We start from the raw sequence: 18,148 nt of genomic DNA on the forward strand, positions 1-18,148 counted from the left end.
TTAGCATCATTTTAAGGAGGGTGACGTACTCGAGTTAATTATTAAAAAGTTGGTGGCAAAAACGAAACCCCAATAAAATCGCCTCTTTACGAGTTTAACAACATGGCCAAACGCTGATGTCTTCTCTTCAATTTTGCTGCGCGTTGTTCACTGTCACTAGTTTGAGGCATGTTTTGTCGGGTATGTGTATTTGGTCGTAGCGTTAAAGCGAAAAAAACGAGAAAGAAAAAGGCTTTATTGGTAACCCTTAACAACATCGCAAACTAAATAAATTATCTAACAATAACCAGCATTTTCTAATAATACTTTATACCAGGGGTCGGCAAGAGGTGGTTTTGATTTGCGTGTTTGTATTGAAGTAACAAGTTAACCTGTTACACTGCTTGTTTTGGTTTTTACTATGCCATTGTCTTAAAATTCAGCCTTACATGCACAAAACACTGCGTCTTCTTATTATTGATATCTGCTGGCACGAACTACTATTATTCAGAAAACGTTGGCACGCGAGGTCATTAACACATGGAAATAACAAGTAAACTGGCACGCGTCGCCTAAGCCCTAAATGGTTGCCGACCCCTGTCATAGATAGTCAAGACTGATTGCCAAATCTTTTCGTTAAATCAATAGATAAAGTAAAAATCTATCTGGACTTTTACAAGATACTATCAGAAAAATCTTAGCTGCCGTTGGTACAATAGAAGCTGTGCAGTTCAATGACGTAAGCCACATGACGTCATAATAAACAGTTCACTGGCGTAAGACACATGACGAAACATAATAAAATGTACCAGGGGAGTAACAAATCAGAATAATGAAACACTGCGTTGGTTTTAAATTTCCTAGAACACAATAAAACGAGTTTCATCTCGTCTGTGAGTTTGTGTGATAAATTATGTACAGTAAGAAATTAGTCAATTGAAATTATCACAAAAAGTCAAAACCCAGCGTTGCAAAATACCAATACTTCTTATTAAGCGCTGTTAAGAGGGGAGTTTCCCGTTTTTTTGAAGGCATGCGTCAAATTCATTCCTGTGGTGTTTTTGCTTTCCGTAGAAGCTTGAATGTTGTCTTCTTTCCTTGGGCAGCAGATTGGAATTGCTAACATCTCATTGGCTGTCTTGGCAAAAGCTTTGTTGCGAAAACTGTAAACTAATATGTTCAACAAGCTGAAAAACAAACAAAGAAAACTGCTTTAACCGCGATTTCCATGGATATCGAAGCGGGTATACAAGCGCGCTTCATTCAGCAGTTTGTAGCGCTAACGCTTTTTCGGCACAATTTGGTTTTTGTGCTTTGTAACTCTTTTAAATAAAGCAAAATTCTTAGGAAGGCTTTACTAAGCTAAAGGCGAAAGCTAAAATACAAAAAGAACTTCTTAGCTCAGGTTTACCAAACGTCAATTGTGCCAAGTAGCCTACATGTTATTTGAACAAGTGTTTTGTTTAGCATCACACCAATTGAATGATAAATTTGTTAAATGACATTTGCGTTTTTTCATCTATGTGTTGTGTTACACCATTGAAACTTTTGCGACAGTCTAATTCTCGCATAAACATATCCAATCAGCGTTGCGTATATTCACCTGTTCGACATGCTGAGGTAGAAACAGAACATTAAGGGCAGTGAAGCCGTGTCGCACGTTAGGAAATTCCCGTAAAATAGGGCATTGAATACAACGAGTGGAACTAAAAAATGGAAAAAAAGTAAGAATTATAAACAAGATTTTTTTCAATGCAGACCTTAGTTTTATTGAAACGTTTGTTGGAATATAAACGAGTATTTGCTCTTGCAGCAGTTTTTATTGTAAGTAATCGGCGTTTCGACTTCCCATACGAGAGCCCTAATCAGGAGATTGTAATATCTTAAAATGCTTACAAAGCGATAAGAGCACCAAAAGATACAAAACAGTGAAAACAACTTGAGATGCTAGAAACTGGCACCAACGGAGTGGTAAAACATATTTCAATTGTTTGTGTTAATATTTTTCTTAGTTCAATCTTACTTATTGTGATGGTGAAACCAAGCTGCATCAGGGCAACTGTGACACACATTTCAATTTCCTTGCTTCCCACTTTTACCGCCTTCTCAGTGAGAGACTTCCCGTAAAAGAGAGCATTGATAACAACGAGTGGAACTGAAAAATTAAAAAATGTTACTTTAATAATTATAAACAAGAATTAAGAATTGTGACCTGACATTCATTCCTTCAATTTAGACATTAGTTTTATTGAGTGAAACTGAAAATAGAAAAAAATATTATGTCATCGAAAGAACCAATCTCATTCCATTGATATACATTTAACTGTAACGAGGAATATATTTTAAAACTTGTCTAAAAACAAAAAATAAAATACGGCAGCCTTACCCGTTGTAATTGTGAAACCAAGTTGCGTCATGGCAACTGTGATACAAATTTGATTTTTCTTGTTGTCCACTTTTACCGGCTTCTGATTGGCTGATTCGCCATGCTTGATTTGCTTTAACTTTTTTATGTTTGTTCGGACCGAATAAAGCGTGACGAAAGTAGTAAAAGTCTGAAAGAATAAATTTCGTAAAAATTCATCTGGCAGAAAAATCCTTACTGCTAAATTTGTGGGCCAAGTTTTGTTTTGAAAAAATTAATCTGGTTTGGAATTAAAAAACACATCAAAACCAAGTAAATTCAAGACCGAAAAACTGATAGAAAAAGAGGATCTTTAGGGATATTTACCATTATTATGTAAGGAACAACTATAAAGCAGATCATCATTGTATTTAGAACGTTGAAGTTTCTTGCTTGTCCCGAATAATACGTATTGGAAACGTAGAAGAGAAGTATAGTGTGCTGGTATGTGTAGACCATAGAATCAGGAAACCATGCTGCACAAAAGAGAGAAAAACTCCATTTACATTTTTTATCTATTATAGCAGGGGTCGGTTACCTTTTTTTGCTCCCCGGACCGTTTTGAAACTAAAATTTTATTACGGACCGGCCTTTAAATAACTATATTTAGCAGTGAAAATGCCTAAGCCAGTTTATCATTCCCGGGATACATGGGCAAAATGTTTTAAAGCATTAAACCTGAAAAAGTATACGGCCAGGTAACGAACTCCTCGAGGTCCAGCATGGTTATAGCGTCGGTAAAAGGGAATTTAACGGCTAGTTTTCGGCACCTAGCTGTGATATTTATTGTTAATGATATCGTTTTGTATTAAGTTTTTGGCTATCTCTGAGCAGCCAATCGAGTCATAATTGTTGAAAGCAGTTGAACTTGATATATCACTGTTACGTCGTTTTCGCCAACTGTTGTGAACATAACTTTGCCCAGCAAAACGTATAACAATTGTCCTGTGACGCAACAGTTAGTGTTCCATTGCGTGACAATTAATGTTCTAATGCGTGACGTCAATTGCCTGTGTACTGTGTATGTTGCAATCATTTGTAACTTGCCTCGTGGTGTACGTTTGTAAACTGCTGACAGGCATAATTTGAATTGAAGCCATCAATCTAAACTTTGATACCTTTATTTAGCAGCTAGAAAGTATAAATAAATTGCTGAGTTGATAAAGCTGCATTTGTGAATCATTTTGCTGGTAAGTTTGGCTTTGTACTGTAATGTGAAGTTTTGTTCTAAAACTGTAAATGTTTGGTTATTTGTGCAGGATTTGTTCGGCCTTTAAAACATCATTAAATACCAAAACCCCTGTGGCCAAACAGTCGGTATGTTTACTTGTTGTGTTTCGAGTGCGATTTGTGCTTTATACGTTTTCGTTTTCATTCGCAGAAAAACCGGAATTGACCATACCATTAAAACGAATTGTCGTTCCTTTATGGTGTCCGCGTTTTTTATTGAGCCACATTGTGTGACGTTTTCGTGAAAACAGGGGAACACGCGACAGAAAACGTTACATAAAAGTTTTTCGACTGGCCGACTGTCAATTGTCTAGTACCAACGCAATCACGACGAAGATGGCAGCAGACGATCCCGAATTCGATTTAGACGACGTGAACCAACGCACGGAAGAATGGGTCGAAGCGAGTGTTCACTCCTTCCGCGATGGCGAACCCTCTACATCGAATCCGCTGGAGAATGTAGCGCAACGCCCACCCTCAGTGGATGGTTCGGTGATAAGTAGCGTGCGCACATTATCTAGTTCGGCTATCTTAGAAATGAAGCGGAGATCTAAATTAAAATTGCAAAGTTTACGTATGCGAATACAGCAGAATTATGAGTTACAGTCTATCCAAAGGGAGAGGGAACGTGTTGAACGTGAAGAAGAAAGTCGGCACCGCGAAGAAGAGCGTCAGCGCCGCGAAGAAGAAGAACTTTGTTCGCGCGAAGAAAAGGATAGACGACGAAAATTGGATGAGATGGAAAAGGCAATCCGTTTCAAACACGCACTCCACATGGCGGAGCTGGAAGTGAACTCCTACGAGGAAGACCCCGTTGAAGTACCCCTATCTGTTCCATTGGAAGGATTAGGTACGGCAGTTACACAGACCTTGATTACAAAGTCCAACGAACCAAGTAAGTCTGTTCCGTCACCTATTAAACCCAGAAAACTAGTTTTGAAGCCCGAAGCCACTCCGTTCGAGCCTAAATGCCGTTGTAATTGTGCAAACACCAGTAGTGTCGTTGGCGAAGTCCGCGAATTGTCTGTGTCTGATCTGCCAGTATGTGCTTTGCCGGAGCCCCAACCGTCGACTAGTAATCAGCGACCTGTTAAGAAAGATTCTAGACTGCCACCCCCACAGATATCAAAGTTTGCCGGTGATCCTATGGAGTACCATGCCTTTATTCGTAGCTTTAAATGCCATATTGCTGAACATGTTTCTGACGACGACGTGCGCCTCAGTTACTTGCAGCAATTTTGTGTCGGTGATGCTAACGATTTGATTAAGCATTGTTCCATGCTCAGTGGAGAAGGAGGATACGCCGAGGCCCTAAAACTGCTAAAGGAAAATTATGGCAAGGATCACATCATTGCGCGCACCTGCTTAAACCAACTACAGTACGGACCGAAACTTCGCTCGGAAGACGTCCATAGCATGCAGAAATTCGCGAGGTTGATGAAGACATGTCAAGTGGTACTATCCCAAATCGAAGGCAACGCAGGTTTGGACACATTTCAAAATTTGTTGGCGATTGTGCGTCGTTTGTCCAGTGACATGCAAGAGCAATGGGACAAAGAGGTCGCCCGTATAATTAAAACATACGATCGAGAACCTAATTTCGACGACCTCACCGAATTTGTCGATAATCAAGCTGCCGTGGCAAGTTCGTCGTTTAGACGGGCCCATCACCCCGTACGGGAGACGCCTAGTGGTCAAAGAAAAAATAGGGCTGCGACGTACGTCGTGTCGTCTGAGCTGCCGGGAACTGAAGCCCCGCAGGCTCGCTGTTTGTTTTGTACAGGGCTCCATGATTTGACCACTTGCAATTCGTTTGAAAAGAAGCCTGTCTACCAACGATACGAATTTGCACGAAGGCAAAGACTGTGCTTTAAGTGTTTGCAGAAAGGACATAATGCAAGAGATTGCAAGGAGGAGGATCCGTGCAAGATCTCCGGTTGTGATTCCAACTCTCATCATACGCTGCTACATCGGGAGGTTTCTAGAGCAGAAGCCAACCGCAGTTCTGCTCCTGAAGAAAAGGTAACCAGTGAAGTTAATTCATTTCACTTGGCGTCAGATTCCAAGCCCTCTGCAATATGTGGCAATACCAGTATATGTGGTGATATGTACATGAATATCGTACCAGTTCGGGCGCGAAATGGCAACATAGAATTTCTCACTTATGCATTTTTGGACTCTGGTGCCACTAAATCTATGTGTAGTCAACGGCTAGTGGATGCCCTACACTTGCAAGGGGAGTCTCGTACTGTATCGCTTCGAACTGTAGGCCACGAGCAAACTATGCCAACAAAAATAGTTTCCCTGTCTGTTGCTCCTGCCTTCGATGATGGACCTAGTATTAATCTTAACAGTGTAATGGCCATCGATAAGCTTCCGGTAAAAACTAACAAGTTACCATCAAAGACTAAACTGAAAAGGATGTCATACTTGCGCGGTTTAGAGTTTCCACAGATCGAAGGTGGAGAAGTGACACTTATGATTGGCGTCGATGCTCCTGAACTGATGGTTTTCCAGGAGACGCGCTGCGGCAGCCGCGAACAACCCATTGCAGTAAAAACGGCCCTTGGGTGGTCTTTGTTGGGGCCATCGTTTGTGCCCACCAGCGGAACACGCATTGATTTAAACTACGTAAGTAGTTTTGACGACAACGTGAGCAAAGAGATCGACTGTCTGTGGAGAACCGATTTTTCTGATTTAACCATAATTGATGACAAGAGAATTTCGCGTGAAGACCGATCGGCGCTCGAAATTATGAAACGGGACGTGTTGCATGTAGACGGCCATTATCAGTTGCCCTTGCTGTGGAAAGGAAATCAAACTCAACTTCCGCCAAACCGCGTGTTGGCAGAAAGAAGACTCCGTTCTCTCGAACGAAGACTAAAGAAGGACGAGAAACTTCGTGAGCGATACGTTGGCACTGTGGAAACCTATATCCAAAAGGGATACGCGAAAAGGATCTCTTCGCACGATCGCGGCCAAAGTAAACGAGAGTGGTATCTTCCACATCACCCTGTTTTGCACCCGCGCAAGCCTGACAAGGTGCGCGTCGTGTTCGATTGTGCCGCAAAGCACGCAGGCGTTGCATTAAACGATGCCCTAATGAGTGGCCCAGATCTGATGAACAACTTAGTAGGCGTCCTGACAAGGTTCAGAAAGGAACCCGTGGCGGTTGTGTCAGACATTGAATCCATGTTTCATCAAATCCGGGTAAGGCCAGAAGACACTGCGAGCCTTCGTTTCTTGTGGTGGCCCAAGGGCGATCTGTCCAAGCCAGCGGAAGACCACGAGATGACTGTACATCTTTTTGGCGCAACATCCTCTCCGAGCTGCGCCGCTTTCAGCTTGCTCCAAACTGCGGAAGAGTTTGGCCACGAGTTCAGTGCTGCAGCTACTACAGCGCTAAAATCAAATTTCTACGTGGACGATTGCCTTGCAAGCGTGGCGACCGAGGACGAAGCAATTATGTTGGTGAAAGACTTAGGTCAGCTCCTGCAAAGAGGTGGCTTCCACCTAACCAAGTGGATGAGCAACAGTAATAGAGTTTTACAATCAATTCCTTCTGACGAACGGTCCAAGATGGCGAAGAATCATGATCTTAATTCGGACGTAGCTGGAAGAATTTTGGGCGTGTTTTGGAACGTCCCAAATGACGAATTTGGATTTGATGTGCAGATGCCGAATAAGTCGCTGACGCTCCGTGGAATTTTGTCTGCCGTCAGTGCGCTGTACGACCCCTTAGGTCTTGTTGCTCCTGTTACAGTAAGTGCCAAAATACTTTTGCAGGACCTTTGTCGTCAAGGGTTAGGATGGGACGAAGATATTTCAAATGAAGATGCTAATCGTTGGAGAAGCTGGATGGAGGGACTTCCTATGTTAAGCCAAGTACGGGTTCAACGCTGCATTAAACCTCCTTCCTTTGGAAAGATAGTTAAGATGGAAATGCACCATTTTGCTGACGCATCGTCTTCGGCCTACGGGGCAGTTTCTTATCTGCGCCTTGTTAACCACAATACGCAGGTGCACTGTTGTTTTTTGCTTGGCAAGTCACGACTTGCACCGATACATACGGTATCCATACCACGCTTGGAGTTGACGGCAGCGGTGCTAGCGGTTAAAATGGATGGCTTTCTGCGACGAGAGTTGGGCTGTCCCGACTGCGAATCGACGTTCTGGACAGATTCCATGTCGGTGTTGATGAGCATTAGGAATTCTACAAAACGTTTCGAAACCTTTGTAGCAAACCGACTGGCAAAGATTGACAGTGGAAGCAGAAGTGAGCAGTGGCGACATGTTCCATCCAAATTAAACCCTGCCGACGACGCCTCACGTGGCTTGTCTGTGAAGAAAATGGTGAATAACAACGTTTGGCTAACCGGTCCACGGTTTCTTTGGGGTGACGAATCTACTTGGCCTAAAGAAGAAGAAGTTTCAAATAGAGATGATATTTTAATGGAAGCAAAGAAGGTCAGTGCAAATTTTACGTGTGGAACCGCTTGCGAGACGGATTCTATCTCAAAACTGATCAATCATTACTCCGATTGGAATCGCCTACGACGTGCAACCGCTTGGTTGTTACGGTATAAGCGCGTTTTATTGTCGAAACGGTGTGCAGATACAAATACGACCATTCCGAAGGGAACCCTTCAGGTTCAAGAGCTTCAAGAAGCTGAATTGGCACTGTTTCGAATTGTGCAACAACAAGCCTTTCCAGAGGTGCTTGAAAATCTGCGAAAAGGCAATGGTCAGTGGAAGAAAACGAAGAACTCTCGAACGTTTGACAAGCTTGGCCCCACCCTTAGCAACGGTCTCCTACGCGTTGGAGGGAGACTTGAATTGGCCTCTATTTCGGATGATGCGAAGCATCCTATTATACTTCCAGGCAGACATCACCTCACCGACTTACTGATTGTCAAGTTTCATAAGGACGTAGGTCACTCAGGAATGAGTCACACCTGGTCTGAAATCCGTCAAAAATTTTGGATTATAAAGGGCGGAGCCGCTGTACGCCGTGTGTTGGGCAATTGTGTGTTTTGCAGGAAACGAAATGCGCCCGTTGGCGAGCAACTTATGGCCAGATTGCCGATTGATCGTGTGAACTCCCATAGCCCCGCGTTCACGTACGTTGGCGTTGATTATTTTGGACCGCTAATGGTGCGCCAAGCAAGAAGCCAAGTGAAGGTGTACGGCTGTCTATTTACCTGCATGACGGTCAGGGCAGTGCATCTGGAGGTAGCTGACAGTTTGTCAACGAGTGCTTTTATCAACTGCCTGCGAAGATTCATCGGACGACGTGGCAGACCAACTAAGATTTGCAGCGACAATGGAACAAATTTTGTCGGAGCCGTGCGTGAGCTAAAAGAGGCTATCGGAAGATGGAATCAACAGAGCATTGATGACTTCTTGAGACAACAGGACATCCAATGGTCTTTTAATCCTCCTGCGGCAAGCCATATGGGTGGCGTCTGGGAAAGAATGATCAGGTCTGTAAGAAGAGTTCTTTCTGCGTTGCTGACGGCACAAAGCGTGACCCGCGACACCCTTGAAACGGTGCTTGTTGAAGCGGAGTCCATTCTCAACAGTAGACCCATTGTTCCAGTGGTGATGGATCCACAATCGGACGAGCCGCTGACTCCCAATCATTTAATTTTGTTGCGTCCGTCGCCCAACATGCCACCTGGCGTGTTCGTGAAGAAGGACTGTTACGTTCGCCACCATTGGCGACAAGTGCAATACCTGGCTGACCAATTTTGGCGTCGCTGGGTGCGAGAATACTTACCCACTGTCATTGAACGACAGAAGTGGTTTTCGAAGCAGAGGAACGTCGAGGCAGGCGACCTAGTGTTGGTTGTGGACGAATCCATTCCGCGAGCACGTTGGAGAATCGGCCGAGTGATTTCGACCTTTCCGGATGCGCATGGTGTCGTGCGCTCTGCACTGGTAGGAACCGGTGCCACCTCCGTCAGACGACCCATCACCAAACTGTGTTTAGTGATGGACTCCCGCGGTGATTGCGCGACCGGCAAATTGTAAACTGTTTGCGATGTTCATTTTCGTTCGTTTTGTTCGGTATATATTCAACGACGTTTTGTGTTTTAGAATGTATGCTCCCCTGGAGATACATTCGGGTGGGGGTATGTTACGTCGTTTTCGCCAACTGTTGTGAACATAACTTTGCCCAGCAAAACGTATAACAATTGTCCTGTGACGCAACAGTTAGTGTTCCATTGCGTGACAATTAATGTTCTAATGCGTGACGTCAATTGCCTGTGTACTGTGTATGTTGCAATCATTTGTAACTTGCCTCGTGGTGTACGTTTGTAAACTGCTGACAGGCATAATTTGAATTGAAGCCATCAATCTAAACTTTGATACCTTTATTTAGCAGCTAGAAAGTATAAATAAATTGCTGAGTTGATAAAGCTGCATTTGTGAATCATTTTGCTGGTAAGTTTGGCTTTGTACTGTAATGTGAAGTTTTGTTCTAAAACTGTAAATGTTTGGTTATTTGTGCAGGATTTGTTCGGCCTTTAAAACATCATTAAATACCAAAACCCCTGTGGCCAAACAGTCGGTATGTTTACTTGTTGTGTTTCGAGTGCGATTTGTGCTTTATACGTTTTCGTTTTCATTCGCAGAAAAACCGGAATTGACCATACCATTAAAACGAATTGTCGTTCCTTTATGGTGTCCGCGTTTTTTATTGAGCCACATTGTGTGACGTTTTCGTGAAAACAGGGGAACACGCGACAGAAAACGTTACAATCACTACAATCACAGACAATTCGGTTGCAAAAAGCATTTTGTCCACTTTTTACCACCTTAAAATAAGTTTCTAGCGATGGAACCTCTCCTTTAAACATTTTAGAGCTGGTACAATTTTCTTTTACCTGGAACTGTGCTTGATGTCAAGGCCAGAAGCCAAACCACAACCAATCCAAAGGTTACATGACAACTGCGCTGCAATCTATAAGACATTGGCCACTTGATGGCGTACAAGCACTGTGCACCCATGAACACTAAGTGGTACAAAGAGCTGGTGAACGTTAGAAGGAAAAAGATTTCTCCCACATTAGCTTCGGGAGTTCCAGTGAGTAAAAGTTGACCCTGATCCAATTCCATCAACGAAACGTTCATCGTCCAACTGAAGTTATACACTGAAACAACCAGGAGTTGGACGCCTGAGCAAAAAAAAAAGTTCAGAACCTCTGATATACCGCTTCCGAATATCGGAGTTGATCAACTCTTACCAGTGAGAAAACCGGCGACAGCCAAAGAGAACTTCGTCTTGTTGAAACTTTGACGGAGCCCGATTTTCTTTAACACCACCATTACAAGTACGTTGCCGAACACACAGGCCAGACCGAGCAGGTCGACAAAAAATACGAAAAATCCCGCTCCTGTCTTGCTACATTCGTTACATGCGCGCAGTGGTGTGTTTGCGCATTCTCTGTAAGCCTCGTTGGAGCAAAATGCGGGAAAACCACACAACTTTGTAGTGTAGTTTTCGTTGTTGAATGAAACTGTAGCGTTGAATGCTGTGCCGTTGGTGACGTTAAATGAGTTTCCGTCTACACGAAGCACTGAATTGTTTACAAAGTTGCTGTTGGCAACGGGTTGGGGCACCAACGGTTCAGTGGAGACAGTAGACGAAAAAATACGCCCTTGTCGAGCCGTGCCAGCAAGGTCCCTGAACATTGAATTTAAATCCATTGTTTTCGTGTTTCAACAATATTAAACTGTCTTAAATATAAAAAATATGTATAAAACAATTCTATTGCGTACAAAAAGTATACAAAATGACCTAGATCAGTGCTTTTCAACCGGGTGTATTGTACACCCCAGGGTGTACCATAATTTTTAAAGGGTGTACCATTTTGATGGGGTGTACTGGGGTGTACCAGATACAAAATATAATATACCTATGACCCAGGCATCACAATAGGCAGGTTTCAGTTTTAGAACAGACTGACTGGAGTGTACAATATATGGCACAACATGCATCTCAAGTGTACGTTGATTTTAAGTTACAAAACTCTATTTGTGACATCATAATTCAATATTTCACTTGATAATCGTTGTTAATAGTAGTTATTTTTGAAATTATGGATTATGGCTTGTTGGTGTTGTGCTCATCATCATTATTTCTGTTGGGACCACAGATCTAGTGTGTTACAGGGTTGAATAATTTTTTCACTAGGGTGTACAAATTTGGGTAAACGTTAAAAGGGTGTACAGTTTCAAAAAAGGTTGACAAGCACTGACCTAGATTACCAAAACAAAATCTAAACTTCACTTAATTCACTCGCAAATACTTGTAGCTTGTTTTAGAATAACAAGCCCTAAACTCTACAAAAACAATTAAAAATAATTCATCCCCAATCTAAAAGTTTTCAATGAACTTAAATCAATGATATCAAAAAACTTGTATACCGGCATGGAATTTTGATGTCAAATATTAGGTAAATGATTTATTGATTATTTAGAAACATGCTTCACTGTGAGCACTGTGAGGAACACTAGATGTTTACGCTGTGGCCACACACCAGTGTATGCACAGCATAGATTTTCATTTGTGTCTGGGCATACACACAAGCTCTATAAGTACACCAAGGACACTGTGAACAACTTCAGATGTTTACGCTGTGGCCACACATCAGTTTATGTGCTGTATAGATTTTCATGTGCCTGGACATTACACACAAGCTTTCTGAGTACACTGGGGACCACTGTAATAAAATCATACACACAAGCTCCCTAACTTTACTCTTGCGCGAAGCTTGGAGAGGGACCTCGCTTTATGGCTTGGTTATGACTAACCACCACTGAAATTGACCAATTCAAATCACGACGCAATACGCAAGCTTCCTCTGTACCTTGTTCTGCGCCCAAAGAGTTAGAAATAAAGCGGAAGTCACTTACAAACTTCAAACGACGTTCTTTCTCGCCCGATTAATCGATTGTTTCGTAATCGCCGTTTAATGATTGGATAACTGCCTTCAAAATACAAGCAGCCCAGATAGCAAGACTTTGTTGGCAGACCGTTGGCCAACATATTTTTCGTTGGCGTCGGCTCTTGGTGTTTGGCCCATCATTGGCGCATTGATTTTTCAGTAAATACAGCCTGGTTTCTTTATATTTATTAGCAAGACGTTTGGTTAGACAAATGCATAATCGTTTTGTTTGTTTTGAATCTTAACCAATTATTTATATTTTCATCACCTATGTTGGCGTTCGGTCCGAAGCCCAACCGTTGGTTTAAAAAAGCAACGCCAACGTAGGCGCAAAGGGGCTGGTTCGCAGTTATAAGGAAGTGAGCTATATGGGACGTACGTTTGTTTACAATAATATCATTCGATTTATCCCATGTCAGTTTACAACAACTTACTTTGGCAACCTTACAACCCATACGGGAAAACCTTAAAATTGCCTGCCCGAATGTTTGTGATGACGTATAAGAGTCACATGACCAAAAGCCCGCCAAAAAAGACAGAGACTGGTAGTGTCGTCGGTGGCCTTCACGTAAAAATGTTTTTACAGATTCGCGTTTATTAGAACGCTGTAGTGTTAAAAATGCCGCGTAAGTTAAAAGTAAAATCACAGTGGACAATTCGACGTCAAGTAAAACGGAACGTCAGGAAGTTGGTGTCGGAACTTGACTCCCAGAAAGAGCAACCAGTTATCAAGGAACACAGCAGTTATGAGACGGTGAACATTGATGTTTTGGATTTAAATTGTGTTACAAGTAATGATGTAACTTTTTGTGAAACACAAGACAACTGTTTTAGTATTGACAGTAGTGATGATGAGGATGACAATTCTTCTGAAAGCTGTTTAAATATGAAAGCTGAATTAGCAACATGGGCTACTTCTAATAGAATTTCTCATGCTTCCTTATCTTCTCTTTTGTGTATTTTAAGGGTTGCTCATCCATTTTTGCCAAAGGATCCCCGCACATTGCTTCAAACAGCCACAACTTATGATGTGAAGGCAATTTGCGGTGGCAAGTACTATCATTTTGGTGTGGAGAATTGTATTTTAAAGGAATTGAGTAAGCTTTCAACTTTCCCAGAAAAAATATTTCTGATACAAATAAACATTGATGGCTTGCCTTTGTTCAAAAGCACAAACAGTCAATTTTGGCCAATTTTGGGAATGATTACTAATCTTTCATATGCAAGTCCTTTTCTAATAGGTCTTTTTTATGGACCTTGTAAGCCAAAGCCGGTTCAGCAATATCTGGAAGAATTTATTGCTGAAATGAAATCCATTGAAGAAAAGGGTTTGACTCATGACAAACAACATTTTAGTGTCAAACTATCTTCTGTTATCTGTGATTCTCCTGCCCGATCTTTAATAAAGTGCATCAAGCAACACAATGGCTATGCAGGTTGTGACAAATGCACCCAACATGGACATTGGAATAATCATCGAATGACTTATCCTGATTTTAATGCTCCCTTGCGTACTGACAAGTCCTTTGCTGATATGGAAGATGATGAGCATCATTTATCTGTATCTCCTTTTTTATCACTTAATGTTGGACTAGTGTCTAACTTTCCTCTTGATTACATGCATTTAATATGCTTGGGTGTGACAAGACGCCTAATTGGCCTTTGGTGTCATGGACCTTTAACAACTCGCATTAGTTGTTCACAGGTAAAGGCCATCTCAGCTTCATTGCTTGGTTTGCGAAGTTTTATACCATCTGAGTTTGCTCGAAAACCTAGGGGTTTAAATGAATGTGACAGATGGAAAGCTACTGAGTTTCGCCAATTTCTGTTGTATACTGGACCAATTGTTTTAAAAAGTGTTTTGGATAATAATGTTTACAAAAATTTTATGCTTTTGCATGTAGCGATATTTATTTTGCGAAGTCCTGTTTTGTGTAAAAGTTGGTGTGATTATGCTAACAACTTGTTAAATTTATTTGTAAAACATTTTACTCAGTTATATGGATGTGAAAATTTGGTGTATAATGTTCATGGTTTGTTGCATATTTGTAATGATGTTAAAACCTATGGACAATTTTGCATCTTTTCACTGGACAATTTTGCATCTTTTCCTTTTGAAAATTATTTGCAAAAATTGAAACGCATGGTGCGAAAGCCCAAGTATCCTTTGCAACAAGTGTTAAGAAGGTTGTCAGAAGATTTTATGTCTGTTTCTGACAGAAGTAAAAAACGGATTTCTTTTCATCACTTACATAAATCTGGGCCTTTGCCACAATCTTTTGGCAATGGATTTCTGCAGTACCGGAAGTTGCAATTGCCAATTTTTGCAATTTCTGTGAGTAATGGCAACAATTGCTTTAAACTTAAGGGACAGATTATAAAAATATTCAACATTTTGGTTTCCTTGGAAGACCAAAATGCAATTTTGTTAGTATACAAAAAGTTTGAACATGCTGTTGAGTTTTATTCCTATCCTACCAGCTCTAAAACATTTGGCACATATTTTGTATGTGATCTTCATGAAAAGCTATATGTGTGTATGTTGTCAAAAGTTGAAAGCAAATGTGTATTGTTGCCACATAAGCATGGCTTTGTTGTATTTGAAGAACATTGTTAAACTTATTTCATCTACAGGTTATTTATAGTCATGTATGCTGTAGTAGAGTTTTCTGGAGAAAATGATGAGAGTGGTTGTTCAATGATTGAAATAATACCTTTGGGGTGGCTGAGGGAAAATGAGAAGCTCTGTTATTGGCCGCCATATAGGAACAGTTTAAAAATTGCAAAGTGTGTCAAAAACCATGTAGATGCTGATTCAACTTGGACTTCATGCACTGTAAAAAGGGTAATGTACAAAACAGGTATTTCATTTGTGCTTGCATGCTTGTTGTTTTGTATGTATACTTACAAAACTGCAATGACTAGATTCATACTTGAAGGCCCGAGAAAAATTGCGCCAAGCAGAAGAAGTCTCAGATCTTCAAACATCAGATATTTCTGATTCTGAAGTGTCAAAGAAGCGGATAAAAAGGTTTGTTAGTTATCTTGAATGTTAACCTATGAAAAAATTGAAAAAGTATCACAGATCATTTTAATGAAAGTTTTTCATACAGTCCATGTTTATCATTAGTTTTATTTTTAGACCAGTGGCTCGTTATGCTGATTTTGACTCTGATAATGATGACTCATCTCCCCCTTCTAAAAAAAGAACTCAATCTGCACCTTTACCACCACCCTTGATACGTACCTCAAGTGCTCAGAATCCCGAAGAATTGAAGCGTAAACTTTTGGAAAGTGATCAGGTGTGTCATGTTTTCAAACATATTTACAAAATCTGGTGTGGTTAAAACTGAATTTCCATGTACAGTTATTGGGTAATATTATATGTTGCCAAAATAATTAATCTCCTTCCAAGTACAGTGAAAGAATGAATAATTAAAGGCTATAAATTTGTCACTGCAGGAAGTACCAGAGCAACATCATTTTTAAATATCAGGTTGCTTGTTAGAAATGCATTAATTTTGTTAAATGATAATATACAGCGACTGATTTAAAGGTCTTTCTATGGTACTTACTAAAGTTTGTGTATATATATATAAATATATATATATATATATTTCTTGACACATTTTTGATTATTTTTGTTTTTTTAGCGAATTGATGATTCATTTGAATTTTCCAATGATGACTCCTTTTCTGAAAAAACTTGTGCGTCCCAAAATACTTCCACATGTATGTATTTTTGTTTATGCAGTTGTATTTTGTACTTAAAGTTTTTCTATTATTAGCTGTTCAAAAACAAATTCTATGTGGCATTGAACATGTGAAACTGCAACTGGCAAATGTGTTGGCTGTACTTCAAAACAACTCCCAGAACCCTTCTAACCCGATAAAGTTGCCATCAAATGTGTCGTTTCCACTAAATGACATGGAATCTTTGCAACACTTCGAAGATGTTTTAAAAGACAAAGACAAAACAGTTCAAAATAACCTGGTAAGAATAAATTTAATTACAAAAGGCTTTACACTTGTTAGGTTAATTTATGAAGTATAGGAGTGAGTCAGCTTTTTTGTGTGAAAAAGGTGGGTGTTGTGTACAATAATTTCTATAATGAAAATGGGTGATTGACTTTTTTTGGTAATGATTTCTTATTGTTGTATCTAACAGGTACAATATTTGGGCAGTATTGGTGGAAAGGACATCAGCACAACTGTAAGACATATCTTGGTGCATTGTGTAAGCAATAAACTTGCTTTGCAGTTCAACATGAAAGGCAAAGGAAAAAAACATGCATTTACCCTTCTTGGACTCAATGAAATAATTCAAAGTAAGTTTGACACTTACCTCACATATCAGTGGTTCCCACCCTAGGATTGGAAAACCTCCAAAAGTTAGGATTTCGTTTCTAGCACAGGGTAATTGTACAAGGGGGTCCACAGAAATGATTACATTACAGAAAGGGTAAATATGCTTTAGCTGGTAATATTTGTAGTGACTACAAAATGCCCTGGCTCATACTTTGCAAGGCCTGCTGCTAGAAGAGTGTGGTAAACCATTTCGAATATCTTTAAACTTTAATGCCACATATTCTATTGTCACAATAATACATTTATAAAACAAAATTCAGTGAAAAATTTTATTTTTTCGGGAGGTAACCCACCTGGAGGTTGCATAATAACATAAATATTTTTACAGGAGCGGTGCGTCGAAATCACATCACCGCCAGTGCAACGGATGCCGATATCAACGCAGTTACTGCAGACTGGCTACGTTTCGCATAAGACCGCGACGGAGGCCGCAAAGAGAGGGAAAGAAAGAAATGGGAAGCCAGTTACTCTCAAAATAACAATTTCCATCTTCCTACATTCGTTACTTCGTTTTAATACAGAAATTGTTATTGTGCGAAGTGTGTGGTGCTGTTTGTAAGCAGAAAACCGTGTGCAGAACAAACGTTGAACCATTGTAGAAAGGACGTTGGTGAAAGCATTGGGCCAACGATGGGTAAAAATTGGCCCGATGAGTAATACGGTTGGGGATTACGTAGGGGACTGGTTGGCCTGACAGTTTCGCCGTCCAGAAGCCAACGAGGAACCAACGAGCATTTAGACGTTTACCCAACGGTAACCCGACTAGTTGGCCCGATTAAAATTTGATGTTCACCCAACGTTTTGCCAACAAATATATGTTATCTGGGAGGTAAGCTACTTGGAATTTGTCAGAAGGCCGAGAAACTCGTGTCTAGTTACTTCCTGTGTTCGTGCTACCTCAGATCAATCAATGTCCGTTTATTTCCCCAGCACGAGTGGCGTTCAAGATTTAAACATTTGAAGCGCATGACATTAAGACAGGGATCGGCAACGAGGTGGCTTTTTATGAAACGCAAACCGATTTGGGTGTTTATATTGACCTGTTACACTGCTTGTTTATAGTTTTTATCATCCCGTTGTCTAAAATTTCAGCCTTACATGCACAAAACACTATCTTTATTGTTGATATATGCTGGCACGAACCACTATTGTTAACACTTGATTTTTTATCTCATGTTTACGATTTCTATAAGTTTGCCTGCAAAAAGTGAAA

General features: G+C 40.7%; 3 protein-coding genes and 1 long non-coding RNA gene across 8 annotated transcripts; 3 read left to right on the forward strand and 1 right to left on the reverse strand.

Annotated features, from left to right (window-relative positions):
• Window positions 1–663: 663 nt before the first annotated feature.
• On the reverse strand, window positions 664–11,347 carry LOC145223997 (uncharacterized). Its single transcript, XM_080090411.1, has 7 exons — window positions 10,864–11,347; window positions 10,504–10,794; window positions 2,711–2,859; window positions 2,366–2,534; window positions 2,003–2,134; window positions 1,583–1,685; window positions 664–1,166 (listed from the first exon to the last, which is right to left on the reverse strand). The coding sequence occupies exons 1-7, from the start codon at window positions 11,324–11,326 to the stop codon at window positions 971–973; spliced, it is 1,503 nt and encodes a 500-aa protein (XP_079946537.1). The 5' UTR covers window positions 11,327–11,347; the 3' UTR covers window positions 664–970.
• Window positions 3,267–10,293, forward strand: LOC145223995 (uncharacterized). 4 transcript variants are annotated; one of them, XR_013859538.1, is made up of 2 exons: window positions 3,267–10,187; window positions 10,252–10,293. XR_013859538.1 is itself a non-coding variant. In XM_080090409.1 (2 exons), the coding sequence occupies exon 2, from the start codon at window positions 3,950–3,952 to the stop codon at window positions 9,644–9,646; it is 5,697 nt and encodes a 1,898-aa protein (XP_079946535.1). In that variant the 5' UTR covers window positions 3,267–3,700; window positions 3,765–3,949; the 3' UTR covers window positions 9,647–10,293. The 4 variants fall into 4 exon arrangements, 2 of the variants coding, with proteins under 2 accessions (XP_079946535.1, XP_079946536.1); XR_013859539.1 differs by having other exon boundaries at window positions 3,267–10,060; window positions 10,130–10,293; XM_080090409.1 differs by having other exon boundaries at window positions 3,267–3,700; window positions 3,765–10,293.
• A 1,734-nt stretch (window positions 11,348–13,081) lies between the features above and the next one.
• LOC145223151 (uncharacterized) lies at window positions 13,082–14,580 on the forward strand. The gene is made up of 2 exons (XR_013859417.1): window positions 13,082–13,321; window positions 13,534–14,580. It is a non-coding gene; the product is annotated as an uncharacterized LOC145223151 (long non-coding RNA).
• LOC145223150 (uncharacterized) lies at window positions 14,532–17,470 on the forward strand. 2 transcript variants are annotated; one of them, XM_080089502.1, is made up of 7 exons: window positions 14,532–15,428; window positions 15,493–15,598; window positions 15,710–15,869; window positions 16,221–16,299; window positions 16,356–16,561; window positions 16,736–16,895; window positions 17,264–17,470. In XM_080089502.1, exons 1-7 carry the CDS (start codon window positions 15,215–15,217, stop codon window positions 17,347–17,349), a joined length of 1,011 nt encoding a protein of 336 aa, XP_079945628.1. In that variant the 5' UTR covers window positions 14,532–15,214; the 3' UTR covers window positions 17,350–17,470. The 2 variants fall into 2 exon arrangements, with proteins under 2 accessions (XP_079945628.1, XP_079945629.1); XM_080089503.1 differs by having other exon boundaries at window positions 15,328–15,412.
• Window positions 17,471–18,148: the final 678 nt, after the last annotated feature.

Source organism: Phallusia mammillata, chromosome 4 (assembly GCF_965637545.1).
Source record: "Phallusia mammillata chromosome 4, kaPhaMamm4.hap1.1, whole genome shotgun sequence".
Lineage (NCBI taxonomy): Eukaryota > Metazoa > Chordata > Ascidiacea > Phlebobranchia > Ascidiidae > Phallusia > Phallusia mammillata.

Excerpts from the sequence above, each read along its gene's own strand:
- LOC145223150 (XM_080089502.1), top strand. The coding sequence starts at position 15,215 with ATGTATGCTGTAGTAGAGTTTTCTGGAGAAAATGATGAGAGTGGTTGT. Across the intron at positions 16,300-16,355 it reads GTCCCAAAATACTTCCACAT|CTGTTCAAAAACAAATTCTA; the intron begins GTATGTATTTTT and ends TTCTATTATTAG. Across the intron at positions 16,562-16,735 it reads AAACAGTTCAAAATAACCTG|GTACAATATTTGGGCAGTAT; the intron begins GTAAGAATAAAT and ends TGTATCTAACAG.
- LOC145223997 (XM_080090411.1), bottom strand. The coding sequence starts at position 11,326 with ATGGATTTAAATTCAATGTTCAGGGACCTTGCTGGCACGGCTCGACAA. Across the intron at positions 10,795-10,863 it reads TGTCGCCGGTTTTCTCACTG|GCGTCCAACTCCTGGTTGTT; the intron begins GTAAGAGTTGAT and ends TTTTTTGCTCAG. Across the intron at positions 2,135-2,365 it reads TGGTTTCACAATTACAACGG|TTCCACTCGTTGTTATCAAT; the intron begins GTAAGGCTGCCG and ends TTAATTTTTCAG.
- LOC145223995 (XM_080090409.1), top strand. The coding sequence starts at position 3,950 with ATGGCAGCAGACGATCCCGAATTCGATTTAGACGACGTGAACCAACGC.